Source organism: Mus caroli, chromosome 1 (assembly GCF_900094665.2).
Source record: "Mus caroli chromosome 1, CAROLI_EIJ_v1.1, whole genome shotgun sequence".
Lineage (NCBI taxonomy): Eukaryota > Metazoa > Chordata > Mammalia > Rodentia > Muridae > Mus > Mus caroli.
Genome location: NC_034570.1, coordinates 141,461,096 through 141,487,463, shown reverse-complemented (window position 1 = coordinate 141,487,463; position 26,368 = coordinate 141,461,096). Strand labels below are relative to the sequence as shown.

Sequence of the window (26,368 nt, the reverse complement as noted above, 5' to 3'; positions counted from 1 at the left end):
GTGTATTTGTTGTTCTGATTATTATGTGTTGGGAGGAATTTCTTTTCTGGTCCAGTCTATTTGGAGTTCTGTAGGCTTCTTGTATGTTCATGGGCATCTTTTTCTTTAGGTTTGGGAAGTTTTCTTCTATACTTTTGTTGAAGATATTTGCTAGCCCTTTAAGTTGAAAATCTTCATTCTCATCTACTCCTACTATCCGTAGGTTTGGTCTTCTCATTGTGTCCTGGATTTCCTGGATGTTTTGAGTCAGGATCTTTTTGCATTTTGCATTTTCTTTGATTGTTGTGCTGATGCTCTCTATGTAATCTTCTGCACCTGAGATTCTCTCTTCCATCTCTTGTATTCTGTTGCTAATGCTGGTATCTACGGTCCTAGATTTCTTTCCTAGGTTTTCTATCTCCAGAGTTGCCTCTCTTTGGGTTTTCTTTATTGTGTATACTTCCCTTTTTAGGTCTAGTATGGTTGTGTTCATTCTCATTGGATGTGCTTTCCTGTTTTTCTTTAAGGACTTCTACCTGTTTGGTTATGTTTTCCTGTTTTTCTTTAAAGACGTATAACTCTTTAGCAGTGTTCTCCTGTATTTCTTTAAGTGAGTTATTAAAGTCCTTCTTGATGTCCTTTACCGTCATCATGAGATATGCTTTTAAATCTAGGTCTAGCTTTTCATGTGTGTTGAGGTGCCCAGGACTGAGTGAGGTGGGAGTGCTGCATTCTGATGATGGTGAGTGGTCTTGATTTGTGTTAGTAAGATTCTTACATTTGCCTTTTGCCATCTGGTAATCTCTGGAGTTAGTTGTTATAGCTGTCTCTGGTTAGAGCTTGTTCCTCCCATGATTCTGTTAGCGTCTATCAGCAGACCTGGGAGACTAGCTCTCTCCTGAGTTTTAGTTGTCTGAGCACTCTCTGCAGGCAAGCTCTCCTCTTGCAGGGAAGGTGCACACAGATATCTGGCATTTGGACCTGCCTTCTGGCAGAAGATGAAGGCCTGAAACAGGGCCTGTCCAGAAGCTGTTAGCTTCTGTAGTCCACACTCTCACCTGCACAGACTAGTCTCAGAGGGATCTGGGAACCAAGATGGCTTCCCAAGGTGTTCCGGCAAAGCCCTCTTGGGTGGGGAGGATACCTGTCCTCTAGCAGGGAAGGTGCCCAGATATCTGGAGCCCAAAATGGGGTCTGCCTCACAAGCTGTCTTCTAGGCACCTTAGGGGTGTCCTCCATCTCCTTGCCCAGGTGACCCGGTGCCGGCACCGACCAGAAGGGGCTTGTGACCCTGGTCTTATCTGGGGGTTTTCTGCTTCACTAATGCTGGTCCCCTGTGATTGGAATGGAGCAGAAGTTGTGCTCCACTCACCGGTGGTCCTAAGATCGTGTGGAGAGTCCTCTCAGGACCTTGGGGGAGTCCGCCGACTATGCGCCCAAGGTGACCTGGTGCTGGCGCCAACCGGAAGGGCTTAACATGACTGTTACTGAATACATTCATTTCCAAGAAAGAATTTATAACACTTGATTGTACTCTTTTGATATTTGCTTTTTGGCATTCCATTACAAATGGGCAATTAATCAATTCTAGTTAAAAACTATATGGAAGATTCTGTATCAAGAATAAATAGGTATGTCTGGGATATGGACTCTTGCATCTATATCAAACATTGGTAGAATAGTTGTTTGGATTCAGAAGATAAAATAAAAATGTGGGTGAATAAAGATCTCGGTTCTAATGTGAACTTTTGACAGCCCAAGAAATGTATTAAGTAGCCTTACACTCCTTGAGTTTGAAAGAATCAAATAACCACTACAATACTAATATTGCATATTTAGTGTCTTGCATTGTAATTTTAAATTGAAATGAATGAAAAACACCATTTAAAACAAAATGAATTTCTAAAGCTCTTCAGCACTTGGTAACAATATTTAAACGTACCTCTTTTCATCGAGAAAGAAAAGGACATTTAGTCTCTTCCCTGAACTTAACAAATGAAACATCACCTATGCCAAGGCAGGCAGCTGCTGTATGCCTGGTTATTCAGTTCTGCCTCTTGGGATGGTCACAGGATTACTGGTGTCCATGTCACTAACAACAAATAAAACACACCATTGCCACCAGGGACTCATTAACACACAGCCATTCTGCACGAAGGACTTGTTAAGAAATGATACAGTCACAGTGCACAGATGTTTAAACTCCACACATCTAAGCTCTGGACAAGTCACTAATTCTTTTCTTGCTTCCATTTTATTTTATTTTATTTTTTTAACCATCAGCAGTTGTGACAAATCTTAGCAAATTCCAGTTCAGATAGTGTTGCTTGGAATTCCTGAGGAGGATTTTTGTCAATATTTGTTCTACACAGATTGTTTTTAGTGACTAATCCTTCACTTGGCCAAACTTTGCATTGACTCCCCAGATAAGCCAGGACAGCTTAGCAATAGTAATATCTGTCATTGTGTCAAAGGCAAGAATAGTCAACAAAATAAGTAGCCCTTTGAAACCGACTATGCATAACGCCCCAAGAGTCATCATGTCCTCCTTCATTCTCACTGGAGTCCTAACAATCATCAACTGACTTTCTCTGGATATATCTCTTCAGCTCTCATAATTTTTTTCTGAGAATTTATTTTTTAAAAATATTTTTATTAAATATTTTTTACATTTATTAAATTCATTAAATTATTTTCTTTATATTCCAAATGTTGCCCCCTTCCCAGCCCCTCTTCCCAGAGTTCTTGACCCCATCCCCTCTCCCCTTTGTCTCTGAAAGGGTCTCCCTCAACCCCTCACCCAATTACTTCCTGTCCCCCACCCCAGCATTCCCTTTCCTAGAGGCATCAAGTGTCTACATGATTGGGCTCATCCTCTTCCACTGAGGCCAGACAAGGTGATCCTCTGCTACATATATGCCAGGGGCCATCTACAAGCCCATGTATGCTCTTTGGTTAGTGGCTTAGTATTTTGGAGCTTTGAGAGGTCTAGATTAGTGGATAATGTCGCTCTTCCTATAGGGTTACCATCCACTTCAGTTCCTTCAATCCTTCCCATAACTGTTCTACAGGGGTCTCTGATCTCAGTTCAGTGGTGGACTGTTAAGTATTTGCATCTGTCTCAGTCAGCTGCTGGTAGAGTCTCTCAGAGGACAGCCATGTTAGGCTCCTGTTTGCAAGCATAAAATAGCATCAGTAATAGTGTCAGGTTTGTTTGTTTTTCCTTTTTACTCTTTTGATATGATTTTTGAACTTTAATTTAAAGACTTTGGTTTGTGTTGCTTTGTTTTTGTTACTAACTTGCCTGGCTACTCTAATATGATCTAGCTCACAAGTGACTGAAATATCTGTGACTTTGCTGTTGTTCTGAAATCTGGAGCCAGAAAGGAAAGTGGTACAGACAGTTTGGACTTTGAGATCTAGATAATCAACTCTAGATGACCACAGATTTACTGTCATTAATACACATTTTCATTAAACTAAAAATGTAGGCAACCATAGCATTTACTATCGTGATTCAGATGTTAAACTTACATTTGTTTTTAATCTTTTTTAGTTCCACCTAGTATTAAAGGAGGCAACGTTACCACAGAAATATCAGCATTGCTCAACAGCGTAGTTAAACTGGAATGTGAGACACGGGGGCTCCCAGTGCCTGCCATTACTTGGTATAAGGATGGCCAGGTAGTCACATCCAGCTCACAAGCACTTTATATTGACAAAGGACAACTTCTCCACATTCAGAGAGCACAGGTCTCTGACTCAGCAACATACACATGTCATGCAGCCAACGTTGCTGGAACAGCTGAGAAATCATTCCGTGTTGACATCTATGGTAAGGATATATAGATATCTTTGAGTGCTTTATTTTTTTTCTTTTCTTTTCTTTTTCTTTTCTTTCTTTTTTTTTTTTTTTTGGTTTTATGAGATAGGGTTTGTCTGTGTAGCCCAACTCACTCTGTAGACCAGGCTTTCTAATATTTTGTCATCTAACTGCTTCACTAGTGAAGCCTTGGTGTGAGTTTTTTTTTCACAGTATAGAGATAAGAATTGGAAGATTTTGTTATAATACAGAAAAATATTTATAGAAGCTAAGGTTAGCAAAACTTAGTTTATTCCTTTAACCTCCAACCCTTTCATTTGAAACTTGTAGCATCTTAACCATTTGGTTTTCAGCAATAAGGAAAAGTGATTGTTAGGAGTAAGATCACTCTCTGTGCTTTGTCTTTTGTTAGCCCAGTGATCCATAGCATTCCAGAATAAATAGAAGAGTTGTAGATCGGCTGAACCAAGAAATTCTTCCCTTACCAGCTTAGAGGGAAACAGGCACGTAGGAAGTTCCAGTGGTCAAAGTGTATGAGAAAAAGTTTCTTTTTTATTTACTGTTCTTTTATGACTGGGAGAAGGACTATCTGAAATATTACTATTTTTCCCTCTCAGTTCCTCCAATAATCGAAGGTGACTTGACCACTCCTTCAAATAAGCAAGTCATTATTGGTCAGTCATTGATCCTGGAGTGCAAAGCTGCTGGCAACCCTCCTCCCATTCTCACTTGGTTAAAAGATGGCGTGCCTGTGAAAGCCAGTGACAACATCCACATCGAAGCCGGTGGGAAGAAGCTCGAAATCTTGAGTGCCCTAGAAGTTGATCGGGGACAGTACATATGTGTAGCTACCAGTGTGGCAGGAGAACGGGAAATCAAGTATGAAGTTGATGTCTTGGGTAAGTACGGATACCAGGGCCTGGACCCTCAGACTCACAGTGCTGGATTACTAAACACATGTTGGATTATGTACTAATAATGCAATCTGAGTTCAGGTATAGTGGACTTTTCAAGTTCGTTCAAGTGGTTGGGTTCTCAGTAGAGTCCCCTGATCTGAAATCCATGCAGCTCATCACTGATTTTAATGACTGTGCTTTGCTCTTGCCAGGGCACTCTCTTAACTCTGTCCACCACGGGTTGCAGTGAGTGACAAGGTGCACTTTTGTCATATCCACTGTGTCCAACTGCAGAAAAGAGTTTTTGGACCGGGACAAATTACCTTGCAATCTTGAGAGTCTATAATTGAAGCTGAAGGTTCTTATGTGGATGTTATTATGAAAATAAACAGTATGAAACAAGGATAAGCTTTACATTAGCATAGCATCTATGGCACTGTAGTGTGTGACAGAGAACATTTCCCAGTGACAGAAGTACATTTATCCTGGCAAGTGCTTATTGTAAAAGGCATATATCTTCAAACCCCTTGAGTATTAAACTCCTGTGAATGATATCAACTTTCTAAGCGACTACTTCGAGTCATTTGATATAGACATTTCTTTGCTTGTTACAGTCTGTCTTTTTGTTTTGATCTGTCTTTCTTTTTAGTGCCACCGACTGTGGAAGGAGGAGAGGAAACATCTTACTTCATTGTGTTGGCAAATAACTTACTGGAGCTAGACTGTCAGGTCTCAGGCTCTCCCGCACCAACTATCATGTAAGCATTTTGGTATGTCTTCTAAATACCTCTCTCACTTTTTAATATAAGTGTTTGGAGTTGTCTGGAACGATTTTTGACATTGAGAAGTATCAGTTCAAAATCCTCTTCCTCTTTGAGAAGATGTAGTCTCTATATAAAGCAGCTGGTTCTTGGTACTCCAAAATGACATATGAGAACTTGGAGAAAGTTCTATATATTACCTCAGAAATTCTATTTTTAGTCAGAAGGCATAGAGTATTAAGCACTAGGAACATCAGATCGCCCTGAGGCACGGACATGTGTAACAGACTACCAAATAAAAACAATAATAGAAACATATGGGAAATGGAAGAGCTCAAAGCATTCTTAGATTCTTTTTCTGATTGCCTGTCTCCTTTAACGTTCTCAAAGCATACAATTTACTATTCTAAAGTGGTATGAAGCATGCAAAAGAATATTTGGATGACTGTGGTTAATCAATTATAAAATGATAACCACCCAAAGTATAAAACTCTATGATTTCAGTATTTGATTTACAAACATTGGAAGCTCATTTGCATCTCATTGATTAATATTAATTAAATATTACAGTGCACAGTCTCATTTGTTCCTTTTTGCAACCTAACCTGACTGAAGGATAATGAACTTATTATAGGTTTCTTAAGTTCCAACTCTCTGCCAGTCTCTCCGAGAGACCATTTCCTTTTGATTTCTTCTCTCCGTATTTATTTTATAGCAGTCAATTAGGAGATTAGGTGAATGAATAGCAGGTAGTAAATATAGCATGCACACAACTTCTAGAAAAATGCTTATATGCAATATGCATATAAATTACTTTTTGCCTTTTTTCATAGGTGGCTAAAAGGTGGTCAGTTAATTGATGAAAGAGATGGATTCAAGATCTTACTAAATGGACGCAAACTCGTTATTGCTCAGGCTCAGGTGTCAGACACAGGCCTTTACCAGTGTGTGGCAACAAACATTGCAGGGGACCAGAGGAAGGAGTTTGAAGTGACCGTTCATGGTATGCTAAAGAAGAGATGGGTGCAGTACATTTGAAACTACCCTGGGCTCTATTCATCATCTAATTCAGATGGGAGTTAGAGTCATCTGGAGAAATCTTGAGTTGTGTAAAGTAATGCGAAAAGGGCAGCTGTCATTAAATATGGCAGATTCTCTTCCTGGTGCAGAGATTCATCCCAAGTATCATGTGAATTTGGTTAGACAAAGGTTAAGTGTTAGCAAGTGTATTGAATGGGGTGTCAAAGGGTGGTGAGGGAGAGAGAATGGGAGAAAAGAGGAAGGCAGTAACTTCCCAGTAAATGGGGTTATGTCAAGCTTTAAAGATTTGACCCAAGCAGGAATGATTATAAACAGTGTTTTCCAGAAGCAAGGCTTAGGGTACAGTTGCAGGCTCCAGGAACATAAGTACATTCACAGAACTGGCCCATACTGGTTATGACCATGAATCTAATGACAAGAACAAACCTCTGCCAGGGCATTATGTGTCCCTCTTGCCAGCAGAACTTGAGAAGGAAGGGACTGGAACCAGAAACTGAAGAGCCATTTGGATGCACAGGAGAGGAATGTGAATGTCAACTACATTCTTCCTTCTGTCTCTGTAGACTCTCTTTTAAATTTTGTTTTTCTATGTCCCACAATTAAACACAAACAAATCTAGTCCCCAGTCTCAATTCCAGATTCTGTAGAGAGAGCTAAAGAGCTTCAATCATTTGATGCTTCAATCATTTGATGACTCAGGTTCAGTCAGCCTTCCTAGACAAATGTGAAGCTAGTTTAATGAGGGCACTTCAGAGAAATGGATATTAATTATCAGTTGAGAAAAGAAGCCAATAGATATGAGTCAAATGTACATGTGAGGTATCAGCAACCATAGGGACATTTTGGTTATTTGAATAATTAAGACTCAGAATTAAGAATGAGTGTTATCTAAAATGGCCAAAATTTATAATTTAAATGTAAGATAAAGTTGTCTCATTATTTCTGAAATAAATTATTTCTGTCTAAATTAATATTTTAAATACTTAAATCAATATTTAAGTTATTTATCTAATTATTTAATATTAATGTTAAATTATTATTTTTAAAATTTTAAAGTTTCAGGTCCCTTTACATATTTTAATTTTATTAATTCTTTGAGAATTTTATACAAGCATATTATATAACTTGATCACACACATCCATTTCTTCCTCAACCTCCTTCCAGATCCATCCAACACACATAACCCAACTTTATGCCTAGAGTTTTCTTTATCTAACCCAGAGTTCTTTTGTGCTGCCCATATAAGTGTGGGCACCTCACACATGCTTTGGCTTCTGTGACATCATTGGCTGTGGTTTTCATTCTCTCCCATCCTTCTTTGCATCCAGTTCCTCCAACAATCAAGTCCTCAGACCTTCCTGAGAAGACTGTGGTGAGATACAAGCCGGTTACCTTGCAGTGCATAGCCAATGGCATTCCAAACCCATCCATTACATGGCTAAAGGATGACCAGCCTGTGAACACTGCCCATGGGAACCTCAGAGTGAGTATAAGATACTGAGCCAGGTTCAGGCAGCTTCATAGGTCTTGCTAATTCTGTCATCTCATTCTTCTTTAGTTATAGACTTTCCTAGAGGGCACAGTTGGCAGAAATTTGGTTAAAATATGTTTTCCTTCATTTCTTAATAGAATTAAATAACCCAACTGATAGAGATTTTAGTATAGAAATTGATAGTTTTGATTTATGCCTTCCAAAATTGATATCAAATGAATTAAAATTATTTCTGTCTAAAACGCTGACTGTGCCCTCTTGGCATTTAATTATGTCTTAGTGAATATTTAAAGAATTAGAAACTAGGTAAACAGTTGAGCAGATGACAGATTTCTAACCATATTAAGTAACTGATGTGCTTAAATATCAGAAACAGCTAAACTGGGTGGTATAAGTGAGTATACTCAGTTATTCAGAAGCCTAAAGCAGGAGGATTGATATTCTAGCCTACTGTGGCTACAGAGCAAGTTTGAGCCTGCCCTAAGCAAGCTCATGAATCCCTATCTTGAGTTCTTTCTCTAATAGACATGATACAGATGTCTGTTTGCTTATTAAGTCTGCTCCATATCTGGTAGAATTAAACTTACACCTCTGTATGAAAGAAAACTCAGCATACAGACTTCAGATGTAGTCTAGGTAAATGATTGTTTATCTTGGATACTGATAGAAATAGAGAGAGGGGGGATGGGGAAGGGAAGGGAGAGGGAGAGAGATTCATGAGCTCATCATACAAATGGTTTAAAATTTAATGACTATATTAAAGAGGGAATATAGAGAGGTCCAGACAATCTAATGAGAAAGCCTTTGGACAGAATTCTGAGGATCAAGTGGAAAAGAAAGACGCAGCTAAGAGTGTGGGTATGGACAAACACCTTAAGAAGAGCGTGCTCTCTCTTCAGGATCTGAATGCAGACAGTGGTCCGAGGAGGAGAGGAAAGGAAGACAGGCGCTGGCATACAGCAGTGGCGAGTGTAGGAACCACTTACACAATACTAACTTCCTTGTCTTTGCAAAAGCAATTGGAGGCTCAAAGAGTTTGAACTGAGGAGAGGTGTGAGCAGGCTTACACTTTAAGTAAAGTCACACACTACTCAACATGGATGATATATAGAAAGAAAGACAATTCAGTACTTTCATCACTGAATAGACATCATAATATACCTCCTCAACCCTAGATGGCAGAGCCTAGGGTACACTTGGACTTGAAAGTACATGACATCATTTGTATGGGACATCCTTGGTGAAATCACTGCTATATATACTACATGGCTAAAGTCAACTTGCATCCTTCCTGAAAAATTTAGTTGGTGAGCTAAGACTTGATATGCAAAATCTGTTAGAACCAATTTGCATTTCTCTAGGAGACAGGTAGAAATTTGGTACTGTACACTAGTTACAGAGAAGAGGATAATTTGATACAGTAGTCAATTCATTGAAGATTGATGACAGTTTCTGAAAGATGAGAGATGCAGGAGGCGTTTAAGGAAAACTCCTGAGATGGTAAACTACAAAATTACAGGGCTGAAACCGACCACCAGTGAGATGGGACATTCTAGAAGAGCATAAGGGAAAGTATTGTGATTTTAGTTTCAGGCTTCTGGAGTTCACATCACACTGGTGGAAATGGTGGACATGTCAGTGGGTCATTGTCAGTGGTTGTGGAGAGCAGCGGAATGATATGGCTAGTATTGGCACACTGTTAATATTTCAAACTTTGGGCACAAATAAATAAACCCAAAGCATAAAGAACTCAAAGGAAAGATGAGAGATAAAGCCAATGGAAGTGTCAAGAAGTTGTGGCATTAAAAGCCAGGTGCAAAATTATAGGGGTGAAAACATATGCACTGCTTAGTGTGACTGTACAGCTTGACTGGAAAATAGGTTAGCTGGGAATTCACTTGAGACCATGGAGAGATCATTTGGGGTTGGAATGTGGTGAGCCCAGAGGGCTGTGCTGAGTTCAGATTTCCTCCTGGGCTAAGTGGGGAGCCATGAATGAGGTTTGAAAGCAGACTAGGGAAGGGATCAAATTTCCATCTTAAATAAATTATTCTGGCAACAGTGTGTAAGATAGATTAACAACTGGGGAGGTTGGCGACACTGGAGCATCATTTAAGAAACCATCATAATCCCACAGTGGTAGTGGACGTGGAAAACAGGAGACCTGAGACACACGGCTGTGGTATAATTAATAGACGTCAACATGGGTGCCAAAACCCAGATGACTGGAAAAATTGTGGGCGCCATTAAGCAAGACTGGGAAAATCCAATGACAAGTCAGTTTTAGGAATATGAGGAATAGTTTACAAACTTAGTTCTGGACAGTTTGCATGATAACCTGTCCTAATACTATGAGCATAGAGCTCAGGAGACCAGTAGAGGCTAAGGCTGTAAATTCAGATGTGTGCTTCGTCTTTGTTTTTGTTTTTGCTTTTTTAACCAAAGTCATGGGATTGGATGGAGTTGCAATTCATGTTAGTGCAGCAAAAAGAGCAAGCAGTTTCTACAAAATAATGGCCTAGGGGAGCCTGAAAGTAAGAGTGGAGGCATACTCTATCTTTAATGCCCAGTGAGTACAGACCATCAAGAAGTCAGGGCACCCAATGCTGTGGATGGTAAGAGAGATTATGTATTTAACTGCAGAGACTACTGGGCAATGCGATTAGATCTTACTGGTGACTATGGAACAGTCAGTTTTAAAATAATGACCTCTGATTAACCAGCTTTAAAGTGGCAGAGGCCTGGTTGCAATGGATTTAAGGGAGGGATATGGAGAGAGAAAGAATTTATCGGCATTCCTATTATTCATATTTTATAACTTTTACAGTTTTTCTGGCCCCTGTAACAATTTCATCAAAAGGGATTGTTGCCTTAAAACCATTTATGAAGTGTTAAATAAATGTGGTCATGTTGTTTTTTTTTTTTTCAGAGAGTTTAAATTTTCATCGCATGCTTTACAGTCCAGTCTCTTATTCAATGGGGTTTTATGATTATACCAGCAGGCCAGCCTTAAGTCATTTTATTTTGTGTCTTCAAATGAATAAGAATAAGTGTTTAAAGCAAATTAGCCTATTTTCTTATTCATAATGAAGTGCTCTAGTTCTCATATATTGAGTTAACTAAGATATAACACTACAAGTAAACACTACATGTTTAAGTGAACTTTTCTATCTCAGTGAATGGTTTTTTTTAAATCTAAACACAAAATACTGCTATACTTTCTGTCCCCAATTAGATACAGTCTTCTGGTAGAGTTCTACAAATTGCCAAGGCTCTTTTGGAAGACGCTGGTAGATACACATGTGTGGCTACCAATGCAGCTGGAGAAGCACACCAGCACACTCAACTGCATGTACATGGTAAGAGCATCTTTACGGCTCTCTCTTGAATGTGTGTATGCATGTGTGTGAGTGCATGCAGGTGGGGGTGTGCACACATGTGAGCAAACACCAGTAATATGTGAGTCACAGATCAACTACCAGTGTCATTTCTCCTGTGCTACCTTGTAAATTATTATTATTTATTTTAAGTTTTTGAGAATGTAATACATGCATCTTATATTCATATCAATGCACCCCTCCCTTTCCTACCTCCAACTCTTCCCATGTCCTCCTACTCCCTAATGACCTCTTCTATAATGATTGATCAGCACATGCATAGACTGAGCCTGTATAATGTGACTTGTATGTATCTACTATTGCCATTTTCCTAAACTGCCTTGCTTTTTGAGATAAGGTCTCTCACCTGGCCTGATACTTGCTGATTAGGCTAATCCAGCCAGCCAGCCTGGAGATCAAACCAGCAGGATGATAAGTAGTCACTAGCATTCCCACATTTACAACTCTCTTTAATGGTGGTTGGTAAGTACAGGAGACAAGGGAACACAACATTTCTTTTTTTTTTCTATTTTTATTAGGTATTTTCCTCATTTACATTTCCAATGCTATCCCAAAAGTCCCCCATACCCTCCCCCCCACTCTCCTACCCACCCACTCCCACTTTTTGGCCCTGTACTGGGGCATATAAAGTTTGGGTGTCCAATGGGCCTCTCTTTCTAGTGATGGCCGACTAGGCCATCTTTTGATACATATGCAGCTAGAGTCAAGAGCTCCAGGTACTGGTTAGTTCATAATGTTGTTCCACCTATAGGGTTGCAGATCCCTTTACCTCCTTGGGTACTTTCTCTAGCTCCTCCATTGGGAGCCCTGTGATCCATCCAATAGCTGACTGTGAGCATCCACTTCTGTGTTTGCTAGGCCCTGGCACAGCCTCACAAGAGACAGCTATATGAGGGTCCTTTCAGCAAAATCTTGCTAGTGTATGCAATGGTGTCAGTGTTTGGAGGCTGATTATGGGATGGATCCCTGGATATGGCAGTCTCTAGATGGTCCATCCTTTTGTCTCAGCTCCAACCTTTGTCTCTGTAACTCCTTCCATGGGTGTTTTGTTCCCAATTCTAAGAAGGGGCAAAGTGTCCACAGAAACACAGCATTTCTATAAGTTCCAAATGTAGAAAGAAAATGTTTAGTTTCACCTATCTGGAAAAAAAACTACATAATTCATTGTAATTACAGTTGCTCATAAAAGTCTTCACTCTTCAGGTTGTTAAATAGGATGCTCAAATTTCAATAAGTGTGTGTGCCCATGTGTATGTGGTGCACATGTGTAGAAATGTGTGTATGTGTGTATGCACACACACATACATGTACCTGTTGTACATATTTAGAAGCTAAAAGTTGATGTCAGTTGTCATTCTCAATTGCTAGTGACCTTATTTGTTGAGTTAGAGTCTTGGCTGACCATTTAGGCTAGTCTGGCTAGCCAGTTTGCTCTGTGGATTTCCTGTCTCTGTCCTCCTGCTCTGGGGTGTCCATAGACTGCCACACCCATCCAGCTTTTTACATGGGATCTGCAGAGCCAAACTCAGGGTCCTTATCTTATGTGGCAAGTTCTTTACCCTATGAGATATCTCCTCGTTCTTCAGTGTTTTAAAATGATTCATGTCACTTTAAACAATAATCCTCTACAGAAGGTTTTGTTGAAAAAGATGAAGTGTCAGGATTGAGCCTCAACTTTGTCTGCAATTTTCTTGCAAGGCTTTTCTTTTTGTGAATTGGAGCTACCCTTGACTCAGAATCTTCTCCTGGGTGCTTTCATAGAGTGTCTGGGTGTCAGTGGAGCATGTCATCAACACCATGGCTTCACTCAAAACTTGGAAGACAGAAGACTTTGAATAGAAGGCTTTGGTTCTCCACAGGTTTATCAGGACAAGATCTGGCCTTTGCAGAAGTGCTTTGACATCTCCATGTACACATTGTTCATTTTGTTTTAGTCATGTGGTTTGTCCAGCTTTCTATTTATTTAGATGTTATTTTATCCACATATTCATTTCACATTTACTTAGGGATCCAAACTGAAATAACATCCCAGAATCTAACCTAATTCCAGGTACATACTAGGTAGTTGGTTTCTTTGACATATAATAGAGTAAACTGAATGATTTCTAAAATGTCAGTGGGTCATTGAATTCTCCTAATTTGCTTCTTTACATATTTTCTTTTATTTGAGTGAGCCAGCAAAAATATTTTGTTCCTTAAATGTTTTCCATAAACTAATTTCTTCTGTCCATGGTTCATCAAATGGGAACACCCACTGTGAACACATTTGCACATATAAACATGTTCCTGGAGAATAATTAATTGCAAAGATAATATCAAAAAGTAACCCATTTCTAATTGGCTCCTTATCCTGGAGAGGCTGAGAACACAGAGACACTGCTAGTCTTCAAGATGCTTTTAATGTATGAAGCTTCACATACGTCTATCTCTGTCATCACAGTGTTCCCTGACAGCTGGCTCCAGCAACTCCTCGAGTTTCTGCTCGCATTTAAGAGTTGGAGAATTGTGTGTGTCCTGTAGTAGTTTTTCCTTCCATGAACTGCCTTCCATCCTCCTTACCCAGTAAAATGGTAGTACTTGGACAAAAACTGAGTCAAACAGTAAAGAGTGCTGCAGTGCTTTGTCAGTGTACTCCAGAAAAACTGAAAACTAGGGTCCCTGAAAGAAATTAAATCCTTCATCAAATAGGAACAAATACAGTGGCATATATATATATGAAAATGTCACAATGAAACCTATTATTATATATGTTGATGAAAAATATTTATCTGGAGTATAATAAAAAGCAACAAAGGAAACAGTACCTAAGGAAAATATAAGTATGTAGATGTACAGTCTGAACATGATAGCAAAGCATCAGCTGTCAGAAGACACAACTTGGGTGCACATCCTTTGATGATGAAACATCATACAAGAGACAGGAAGCAAGTGAGAGCCATCTGAGTTCATGTGCAAAGAAAGACACAGGGCTTAGCCACTGAGAAAAGCTTTATGGAGACTGCCAGACGAGATGGAGGACATGGCACTATCTCCTTCACACAAATCACAAGAGAGAGGTAAGCTTGAGCAAGAGCTTAAAACATTCCATCTGCTGCGATATCCATTTGTCTGGATAACAGCTCATCTCCCCGAGCAGAGACTAATGATGAAGTGGGTTTGTAATGATGAACCTGGAGGAAGTGGTTGTCTAGATGCTTGTGCCTGGAATCTGGACAAAAGCTGTGTCTCCTCTTGGCGCTGAGGACAGCAATGTCCCCATTAAAAGCTCAAAGCTCCAAACGTGAATCTATCTTCTACTATGCATATATTAATACTCATGATGATAATTAGAGATGTGAATATATAAGAACTTCCTAGAAATTGATTAATTAAAGACTTTGAATAGACCTCAGAGGCTGAAAGGACAATCTAGTGAAATATGAAGAACTATGTAAAATAAGTTTTGAAAGAAATTGCTTAAAGATGCACATATTGAAACAATTGCATATTATTTGGACTTGGTCTCTCCAATTACTGTAGATACAAATTTGACTTCATAAAGAGTTCAGTCATAGAAGCTAATGTACTTGGAATAAGGGAGAAATGATACCCTTTCTTCTCTTACTGTGTGAGTGCTACAAAATACTATGTCCAATTCACGATAGCCAAGTGAAAGAAGAATTAAGAAAATATATAGAAAAGCAATCATGTAGTTTCATTCCATTATTAACTCATATAACAAACTCAGCAGTCACATTTAGTTAAGGTTTGTTAAACCAATCTTTGCAGATGGTCACTGTACTCTAAAACTAGGCACTTATTATGGTTGTCACACGAAATGTTCAATCTACAATGTTCGGTATTGCAATTACTCAATGCTTTCATTTCTCATAAAAATATCTTAGATGATTCTATTCTTCTCCATCATTGTAAAAAAATTAACAAGAGTTGAAATAAGTGCAGGAAGGAGGCATGGTGTCTTGGACTAGATCACCAAACCATGACCATGAGACAAGGAACAGTCTCATGAAATTTTCCAGGGATGGAGTCTGTCTGTTATAAACAGCAGGAGCCCTCAGTAGGTGGTCTTTTTTTTTTTTTTTGATCATCAAAAGTTTCATAATTCTGGAAGTTTTTGTTCTCTGGACCAAACTATGAAGTTATATCTAAACCCTAAATATTTGCCAAGTGAGACAGATGTTTCTACAGACAAGTAGTTATTTGAAGTCTAATAACACAAGCATTCATTTCATCTGCACATAATTATTTCCTATGGAAAAAAATCAGCCAAGGTGATAAACCCAGGAGAAATAGAAAGTTATAGTGTATAAGGATGGGCTTTAAATGTGGGTCTTACATGGTCTCCTAATATCTATAAGACACTAAGCTTAGATGTGAATCATCTTAAAGCTAAGAGTCTTCAACTGTAAGGCGGGAGAGATAATGATAAATCTGTGTAGTCATGAGGGTCGTTTGAGGTCTCAATGAAGGACGACACATGAAAGTCTTAGCTTGGTGCCTGTCTTCCAGTCAGCATCTGTAAATAGTAGCAGGAGGACCGTTTTTGGCAAAACACATGTTTGGCTCCTGGCCCTTCTCCCTGTACTCCTTTAACAACCATGCTGAAGGGCTGCTGCCTCTCCTGCTGGCTGGGAACCCTTCTGTGTCTGTATTAGTTGTCTCATAAAAACATTAGGAGGACTCCTTATTTTTATTTTATAATTTAAAAGTATTTGCTTGGCTAACATCTGCTAACACCCACTCAAACAAGGTTTCTCTATCATTTCTGTGTTTTGTTTAATAGCTTGCCTGTGGCCTTGTGGAGACTTGGGAATGTCCTAGGGAACTGTTCTGTTTCTTTCTTCATGGCCAAGTTGAGGTCAGAATTCTGCTGATCTATGTTTTCAGGGTGGATTAATTTATTTCCACTGTTTTCAAATATCACCAAATAGGGGGCATTAAGTCACAAAAGTCACTTTTACATCAGCTTTAACGAATTCAGACTTAACCAGGATTTGACATAGTCAGTTTATGCCCCAAATGGCTGAAAGACTAGACAGAGTTCAGCTCATAATGTTTCAAGACAGTACTGTGGTTTTGGCATGGTGTGTACATGCTGTTTCAGGAAGAAGAAATGAGCGAAGAGAAAAGAGAAGTGAGTAGCTCTCACCCTCACAAAACAGTGACCTCCTAATTCAAGTCTCTAGCACGTAAATGCTATAGAGGAAATACATATTTATATCACATTTCTTTTATCTCCAGTATTGGGTAGAGACATTCATTGGGTTTTCCTTGTAGATATTGCATGACTTTATGATGTTGTTCTCTTTGACTTGAGATAAAGGATCCACAGAAGCTTCAGGAGACAGGCTGGCACTCTCTCAGGCATTTAATCGACAAGGTCAAGTGTGTTCAGGATGGTATGGCCCTAGACAAAAGGCAAATCATCTACTCAAAAATTTGGGGTATTTCTAATCCATTTTCTTCTTGTCAGCATGGGATGCTACCCACAACCAAAGAGCAGACCTGAATATGAGCCTTTGGTCTTCAGCTTTCTGAGTGGCATATGCTTGTGTGTGTGTGTGTGTGTGTGTGTGTGTGTGTATGTGATATGCATGTGTATATATATATATATATATATATATATATATATATATATATACAAGTGAAGTCACCTGTATGCATATAAGGTAGCCAGCAGACAACTTCAGATATCTCCCTCATTTGTTTGTTACCTTAATTTTGTGTGTTATTCAAAGGACGATTTTGATGTCTCCATTTTTTAACGATAATTTTTCTCAATGCATGTTGGGACTCTGTTTTTACAACTATATATTTATAATTAGCATGTTATTTCTGAAGCAAACCTAGAAGTTATTGTGAGAATATATTTTATATAACCATAACCCTGGGTAAAAGAAAGAGACAGCTCAGGGAAATGGCTGTTTTTAAACATAAATGCTGTGACCTTCCTGGGAGTAGCCAATGGTATATATTCTTAAGATAGATATTTTAATTTTGTTTGTAGCGTGTGAACTGAGGGTTATAACTCACATCTATCTGAATAATATTCCCAAACATAATTTTCAATTAACAGTGGTTCAAGTTTAGTTATATATGATTTTTGTTTCCAGGCAGCTCTGTTTTTCTTTCCCTTCCTTTCCATCAACTGCCAGGCAACCTAATTTACTATTATTTTTCTATGGTATTTTCTTTCATATGAATAAGAAAAGAAAACACTCTAAACTTATAGTTTTTACTGTGTTTTTCCTTATCTCTCTTGTTACTTTTACCAGTCTCCCTAATGTATTCCTTCATATTAATTTCTGCACTGAAATTTTTGTTTTAGCATTTCTTGTGGAACTTGGGCTAGCACTGAACTTTTTGAGATTTTGTTGTTTTGTTTATCTAGGGAAATCCTAAATGCCAAAGGACAGAATTGTTAGCTAGAGAGCTCTTTGTTGCTAGTCACTTTCTTTTACTCCTCTAATTTGTTAGCCCGCTGCCTTTGAGACTCTAATATTTTGATGAAAAACCAGCTGCTGTATTTACCTTATACATGATAAGTCATTTTCTTCCCATGCTGGTTTTAAGATTTTTTTTTCTTTCACATTTGGTTTGAAACAGTTTGGTTGTATTATATGCTTGTTTGATTTTTTTTTCAAGTAGGAGTTTGTTAAGCTTATCAAAGATGAAAACTAGTGTTATTTATTGGATATGAAACCAATTCTTTTTCTGCAGACTTGGGGGAGAATTAACCACTATTTCTCTAAGTTATTCTTCCAAACTGTTTCTCTCCCTTGTTCTCCAGAACTCCTGTCCTGTTTGATATTGCCCTTCACTCCTTCAGAGATTGTTTATATCTCTTCTTCCAAACCTGGGTGACCTTGCTATTGTCACATCCACTATTTCTTCTTCCAACATGCTTCTCAAAGATGCTGTTGGACCCTTACTGCATTCTGGGATTCCAGAGTTCCTACTTGGCTTTTTAAATCAACCCTGCCCCTTCTTTCACCCTCTGTGTTTCATAAGGTTCTATTTTTTTTTCCTTTGATTTATCTCTCCAAGCAAAGTTTCCATGATTCTGAATAGAGAAATGTGTAGAATGTGGCCTTCCAAATCCAATACCTGGACTCCCCAGAGAAGAGCCTGTTCTGCTTCTTGCTCTGTGGATGCCCATGCTCTATTTTCCTTGTACATCTTAGTTTTGTAGAGAAGCTGTTTAGAATAATGCAGTGTGACAGTTCTGAAAAGCCTATCCTCGTGCCTCTGTCATTGCCCAGACTTTTCTGGTTACTTCTTGTGTATGTGTGGTTCCTGACACTGGCCCAAACGTCCAAACTCTGGTTCTTGACAACTGTTACTATGGGAATTCATATATTAAAGGGAAATTAAGTTGGAAGACAAAATTAGTGTTATTAATCAGCTGCATTTAAAGTGGGGAATGTATCCCTGATTACTTGGAAGGGGCTAAGTCAATCATGAGGATCATTAAATTGTGTATAATCTGACTGATATGACTAGTTTCAATGGGATGAAGATGGCTACAAACCACAGAATTCAGATGGTCTCTAGAATTTGGAATAGCTAAAGAAACAGTTAGCTTCCCTTCTCATACTTCCCCAGAGAGGAATTCAGCTGTCTTGGCACCTCTGTTTGCACCCAAGGAGGCTGTGGTGAACTTTTCACTTATAATTCTGCCTTGCTCTAAGCTAGCAAGCTTACCATGATTTACTGTAGAAGCAACAGAAAGTAATTTAGTGACCTCTGTGAACAAATCAAATAAAATCTGTTTATACAAAATTAAAATACCCTTGAGAGAAATTTGCACTAAGCATATTCTAAGTCTAGTTAAATACCAGCAAATCCTGCAAAAGAGTCCTAGGACAAATGATAACAGCTGTCTCGGAATGATAGAGTTTAATTTTTATATCATTTTATTTAATGTGTTTGGGTGTTTTGCCTCCATGTGTATCTGTGTACCATATGCATGCCTGGAGTCTGTAGAGGAAGAAAAAGTGTGTAAGACTCTGGAACTGGAGTTGTAGCTGGTTGTGAGCCCCCATTGTGGATGCTGGGAGTGGAACCCAGGGTCCTTTGGAAGAGCAGCCAGTATTCTTAACTACCCAGAGTCATCTCTCCAAGCTCCCAAGTAAAGTTTTTTATTAACTCCAAATCCATGCAGTCCACTTTGATATTTACCCTAATGATTTACTGAGAATGTGAACTATTCGGTTTTTGGTTTTTTTTGGGGGGGGGATTTTTTAAAATTAAATTATTTCATTTATTTATATTCGAACTGTTGTCCCCCTTCACATTCCCTCCTCTCAGAGTTCTTCATCCCACCTGCTTCCCTTTGCCTCTGAGAGGATGCTCCCCAACTCCCCCACCCCTACCTGACAACCTCCCCTACCATCCCTATTTCCTGGGGCATCAAGTCTCATACAGGATTAGGCACACCTTCTCCCACTGAGACCAGACAAGGCAGTCCTCTCCTATGAATGTACTGGGGGCCGTGGACCAGACCATGTATGTTCTTTGGTGGTGGCTTAGTCTCTGGGAGCTCCCAGGGGTCCAGGTTAGTTGATACTGTTGGTCTTCCTATAGGGTTGCCATCCTCTTCAGTTCCTTCAATCCTTCCCCTAACTCTTCGATAGAGGTCTCTGATCTGAGCCCAATGCTTGGCTGTAAGTGTCTGCATCTGTCTTAGTCAGTTGCTGGTAGAGCCTCTCAGAGGACAGCCATGCTAGACTCCTGTCTGCAAGCACAACATAGCATCAGTAATAGTATCAGGGTTTGGTGCCTCCTCATGGGATGGATCCCAAGTTGGGCCAGTCACTGGATAGCTTTTTCTTCATTCTCTGCTCCATTTTTGAATTTTGTTTTTAATTCTTTAGACATACTTTTCCTCATTTTATGTGTGTGAGTGCTTTGCCTGCATATATGTATGTACACTACTTGCATGTCAAAACCCTTGGAACTCAAAAAATAGCACTGGAAATCTCTGGGCCTGAAGTTATAAATTGCAGTGTAAATGGTGGGACTCAAACTCTGATTCTCTGTGAGGGCAAGTGCTCATAACTGTTGAGCCATCTCTCAAGCAGAGACTAATTGTTTTTAAGGTTGGATGCCCTGGGTTGAGTGGTGGGAATCGGGCGAGTTAAAATGTCACAAGTTCACCATCTTTAATGAGGTTGGCCTTGTTTGTTTTTCTTGATTAAACACTTGACTTCTGAGTGGTTACACATCTTTGGTTAATTTTCTAAATTCTGAAATAGCTAAAAAATTTTGGTAACGTTTCCAGTGTTATTATTTCTCTAATTGAGGAATGGATTTTCCAAGACCTTCCTCTGTCGGTCTTGATGAGGTTCAATCTTTTTCTATTTAAGCTCTCTATTTATGTAAAAAGTACCCAAGCCATTCCACAGCCCTCGTGCTTCTGATTCCCACCACAGGGTTTTATTGTAGCAGCTGGGACTGTCAGAGCCTTCAGCAGTCACTTCAGTCCAGAAGGCTCTAAGCAAATGTTTTAGTGAGCGCGGGAAGGAATGGGCCATGTGCTGGCTGGTATTCTTTGACAGTTGGGAAACCAGGTAGCCATGGCAGCTGTACTCAGAGCTTGGGTCAGTCTTAAACACTGGCCTGGTAATCAGGTCTCAGTGTACAAAACAGAGACAATGGCATACTTAAACAGGAAAGGCGACTACATTAAACTAAAGGGCTACAGATGGAACTGTGGGAGTGAAGAAGAAGGGGTTCTAGGGTGAGTCTAAATGTCGAGAGAAACTCACAAAGGGACTTCCCTCTGAAACAGATTTTATTATAAACTTATCATACATTAAATTTAAATCTTTTTGGCTCTCAATTTTTGTTTGTTTTCTTTGGTGGCTGTCTCAGGTTTTTGCTTTATTATGATAAATTAATTACAATGAACTAAGAGGTTTTATTCCTAGCCTCTTAGATAATTGAGTTAGATAATTCCAATTGAGTTGAAAGCTTAGAACATTTATTTCCATTATTATGTATGCTTTGAAATACATCAGTTAGGGCTCAAGGGTTTGCTTGTATGGTGCCCTGCTATAGTGACAGCAACAGCTTCCAATATCAGTCTTTCTGATTGATTTTTTTTTTAATTTTCTAAGCATATACTTTTGTCTGAATTGAAGCATATCTTCAATGGGGCTTTGTTTCATGTACACAGTTTAATATTTTTGGTATTAATTCCTGCTCCTCTTGTTGTAACTCCACTAAATGTACTCTACTGACCACTATTGTGTGGCTTAATGTACTAGTGACATTTGTAAAGAGTGTATATTCTTTGGTAGCTACAACTATGTACACAATTATATAAACCTGAACAGGTAATTTGATTTTTTATAATCTTTTATAACTTTATTTTTTTTCCACGATAAAGTTGGTTTCTAAGTGCTTTTAAAGAATTGTGCATTTGTTCAACCCGTAAAGCATTGTAATTATGAAGGATTATTAATGGGATTTTATAACATTTTAATGATTTCGAAGCAAGTTGCTTTGTCATACTTAATGATTTTTGTTTTATATATTAATATGTCATATACAATTGTACAATTGTTGTTTGGGCATAACTCCAACCACCTTTTCATGTTAATGCTTCCTGAAAACTGTCAGTGGTGGGTGTGTGTGTGTGTGTGTGTGTGTGTGTGTGTTGCATTCACCAGGAATAAATAGAAAAGCAAAAGAGATAATTTTAAACATTTTTAAATAAAAAAATTTTAAAAATAAAAAAAAATCACTAAGATCAAGCGATGATGACACACACTTCTAACCCCAGCCCTTGGAAGACAGAGATAGGCAGATCTCTGAGTTTGGGGCCACCCTGATCTACAGAGCGTTCCATGCCAGCCAGGGACACACAGAGAAAAAACAAAACAAACAAATTTTTAACTAATTAAAAATCCTAAATAATTCAAATTGCAATCTTGATTTATTTATTGGACTTTACCTCCGATATTGTATTTTCATCTGTAAAATGCATTAGTTCTGTAAATTCTGAATGCTAATTTATATCTGGTTTCATTTCTGAGTAATGAGGGCTCCTTATTCTGATTTTTAGAGAATGTATTGAGGCACTCCAGTATTTTCAGGCATATTCAGTTTTTCACTGAACGAGTTCAAATGGGGAAATTGTCTAATGTCAAAAGGAAATTCTTCCTTAGTTCAGTCAGTGAACTGAACTTAAAAATTATACTTTCAACTTTGTCTCTCTTTCTTTTATTTGGGGGATATAATGATATCCTTCACCCCTTCCCTGGAAACTTTCCCATGCACACCTTTTTGTTACCATTCATACTCATACCCTATTTTTGCATTAATTGTTGCTACCTGCATATGTGTAATATTCATATACATAAATATTTCTAAGTATAAACGCCTTGGTCTGTGTGCTATTACTCGTATAAGTGTTTTTTCAGGGCTGACCATTGGGTACAGGATAACCACCGATGCTCTCTGCCCTGGAGATGACAATTTCCCCTGCTCTCAGCATCTCCTAGCTGCCTGTGGTTCTTTGCATAGGGATGAGGCCTCATGCACTTTCCCTCATTCACACAGGCATGTCCATTTGGTGTCCTTGCTCAGCTCATGTTGAAGCAGACATCTTGGTGACACTTTGTGAATGTGGCTGCTGACATTCCTAGGAGACGCAGCCTCACAGCAAATTCTCTGATCTGCTCAACATTCATTCACTACACTAGTAAACTATAGCCCAAAGTATTTTCCTGTGTGATCTCAGGCAAGTAGGTGACCCAGAAAATTCTATAAATTTTTATCTTTTTTTCAGTTTTCTCTAATAGTATACTCTACTTTTGTTCCTATGGCAGCAACTATATATTTCTTATTATTAAGAAAGAGGGAAACATATCATTTCCACCTAGAAGACAATTTCAGTTTAAATATCGTTTTTGTGTGACCTCATCGTATGCTTGGGCCTTGCAGAACCCCCAAGCCTGGATGACGCCGGAAAGATTCGGAATGAGACAGTGGTGGTGAATAACCCCATTCAGCTGGAATGTAAAGCCACAGGCAAGCCTCTTCCTGGTATGTTTACACTGCCTCTGCAGCTGATGAACACATAATGTTTCTGAGAGTGACAAAATTGGTATGGGTATAATATACCAGTTTGTAACAAATAAAACTGATAGGGTACATTTCAAGTGATAGTATCATTAGGGAGAAGATATTTTTGAATTTTTAACAGCCTTTAATTGCATGAAAGAATTGTTCTACTTAATGTACAAATATGCAAATGTCTTATCATCCTGTCTCTCTTGTGATCACAAAACTTACCATTGTAATGTATGTCTATGTACTTAGGAAAATATTGGTATATTCTAAGAGAGTATTAGTGGTGTTGGATGAACCAAGCTGCTCCTGATTCCCAGACTTTCTAGCGTCCCTGTCATTTTGTTCTACATTTCTCTGTCAGTCATAGGCTATCCTTGTGAACTGATAATAATAGGTAAAAATCATGGAATCCAATATTATACACAGCAGAGGGATTTGACTTGACACATCAACAGTTTTGTAGAAAGTGCACAATAAAGTAAATGGGGTAGGCTAAGAAATTTCAAGTACTATCGATGTTTTGAAAGAATACAAACAATACCTTTCATTGGTTCGTTTTCAGAACTCATTGGTTGGGCTCAATAGTTTTCTTAGAATTACCATCTCTTAAAAATCAACCCTCAAGAGGTATCTAGACCAATTTAACTCAAACAAAAGCACTATTTAGTTGTATACGGCTTAAGGTATTTACTCCAGATTGAACTTAATTTGCTTGAATTTTGAAAAGAAACTCTTTACTTCTCTCCCCTTTCCTTCAGTTATCACGTGGTACAAAGACAGCCATCCCCTCTCAGGCTCCGCCAGTGCAGCCTTCTTGAAGAGAGGGCAGATCCTTGAGATTGGGAGTGCTCAGATCTCAGATGCTGGCATCTACAAATGTGTAGCCATTAACTCTGCTGGAGCTACAGAACTGTTTTACAGCCTACAAGTTCATGGTACGCGATACATCTCTCAGGTTCATACTGGGTGATGATCATATGGATAGTGACCATATGCCCTTATCAAATTATAATGTGATTAATCAACAGAACTATGCTATTGATATTTTTACTTAAAGAGCCAGTGCTCTGAAACTGGTAAGCTTTCCTACTCCTGACATCTACTAAAATGCCCAGTTCTCACACACTGTTGATTACTTTAGATCACTTGCTGAAATAACTAGTGATGGCTTCACCAGCTAATAACAATACTACCTTTGTTAATGCAACTCTAACACTCATGGATATTAAAGAAATGATTTTAAGAGACATTGACAATTAGAATATGACAGCATATGAAATAGAGAAAGGTATGTGTGTACACACAAGCTCTCTCCCCCTCTCCCTCTCCCCCTCCCCCTCCTTCTCCCTGTCCCTCCCCCTCCTCCTCTTCCCCCTTCTCTCTCTGGAATCAATAATCCACTCAGGGCCATTGAGATAGCTCAACAGACGTAAGCACTCTCTGAACTTGGGTGAAAAGCCTGATGTGGCAGCAGCCACTTGTTATCCCAGTACTCCTATGCCAAGGTGGATGCTGGCAATAGGGTTTCTCTGAAGCTCAAGGGCCAGTGAGCATGGAGTCCACAGCCTGGCAGAAACAAGAGGAACCCTGACCCAACAAGGTAGAAGAAAAGAACACACTTCCCCAAATTGTCCTTTCACCTTCACAGGTACATGCGTACATGCATACACACAATAATAATAATCTAAAATTCAAATGTATGACGACACTAAAAATTGACCTCTTAAAATAGCCAGCAACACTGATTTATCCTCCTCTGCCAAGCTGAGACACCGATACTCTACATAACTCACAGGATTACTGTGATTAGATGTCAGATTAGACGTGAAACAGCCAAAATAACAAGGACAAATTACCTTGTAAAAATTATTATGGAAATTGCATATGGTTTTTCATTGTCCTGTGGTGACGACAGACATTACTGTTTGCCCCCCCCCTTTTTTTTTCAGTGCCTCCTTCGATCTCAGGTAGCAGTTCCATGGTGGAGGTGGTGGTGAATAATCTAGCAAGGTTAGAATGTGAAGCCCGAGGCATCCCTGCCCCCAGTCTGACCTGGCTGAAAGATGGGAGCCCAGTCTCTAGCTTCTCTAATGGGATACAGGTATCTTCTTTTTTTTTTTTTTATGAACAATGTGGTCAACACAGGATACTCAAAATTCATGAAGCTGTTGAAGAGAGACTTGAGAGGAAGAGGTAGCAAATGTTGTTTGTAAAGGAGTCTGTGCACATGTACCCACAAATGCCTGCTATAGACACACATGAACAGCACATCAGTTGCTAGGAGCTGCTGTCCCTCACATGTGCGGGTTAAGTTTAACCCATCTGCTATGGAGAGAGCTGTTTTCTCCTTGCTCACGCCTGCTTCTACCCCTGGCACAAGGAATAGTCATCAACCAAAAGCACAGGAAATTTGTGGTAGGATTTTGTTTAAATGTCTGGGAATAATGAATCTGTGAGGCACATAAAGCATACATGTGTCCATAAAAACATCAAAAGACGAAGGAGGGGAATTATAATGGAGACGTTATGAAAAATGAAATTGGAGTCTCAGAAAAATTTAAAGGCAGTGCGTTGACTTTGAGTTAAAAACACAGAAGCAGCCTTGACTCCAAGTTAGAAGCCCAGAAGCATGGGCACATTCATCCCTTGTTTTATTGTGCTTGCATGTCATCGTCCTTGGTAGATACTGTATTGTTGGAAGTTGTTGTTATTGTTAACAAATTGAAGTTTTGTGCCAACTGAACATTGAGTAAGTCTGCCAGCTCCTGTCCAAGAGTTGAGATGGTCACTGATATTTTTAAGGAACAAAACAGATATATATCGGTTAAGCAACAAAACAGATACCTACCTGTTTATATATATATATATATATATATATATATATATATATATATAT

General features: G+C 38.9%; 1 protein-coding gene across 3 annotated transcripts in view; it reads left to right on the top strand.

Moving 5' to 3' along the window:
• Positions 1–26,368, top strand: part of Hmcn1 (hemicentin 1) — a 427,483-nt gene that overhangs the window by 261,904 nt on the left and 139,211 nt on the right. For all 3 annotated transcript variants that reach the window (XM_029475879.1, XM_021160385.2, XM_029475883.1), the window contains 9 exons: positions 3,536–3,814; positions 4,420–4,701; positions 5,348–5,456; positions 6,293–6,462; positions 7,830–7,984; positions 11,229–11,352; positions 23,344–23,445; positions 24,231–24,407; positions 25,422–25,573. In XM_029475879.1, the coding sequence (XP_029331739.1) occupies positions 3,536–3,814; positions 4,420–4,701; positions 5,348–5,456; positions 6,293–6,462; positions 7,830–7,984; positions 11,229–11,352; positions 23,344–23,445; positions 24,231–24,407; positions 25,422–25,573 (1,550 nt within the window). The remainder of the gene's footprint in view (positions 1–3,535; positions 3,815–4,419; positions 4,702–5,347; positions 5,457–6,292; positions 6,463–7,829; positions 7,985–11,228; positions 11,353–23,343; positions 23,446–24,230; positions 24,408–25,421; positions 25,574–26,368) is intronic.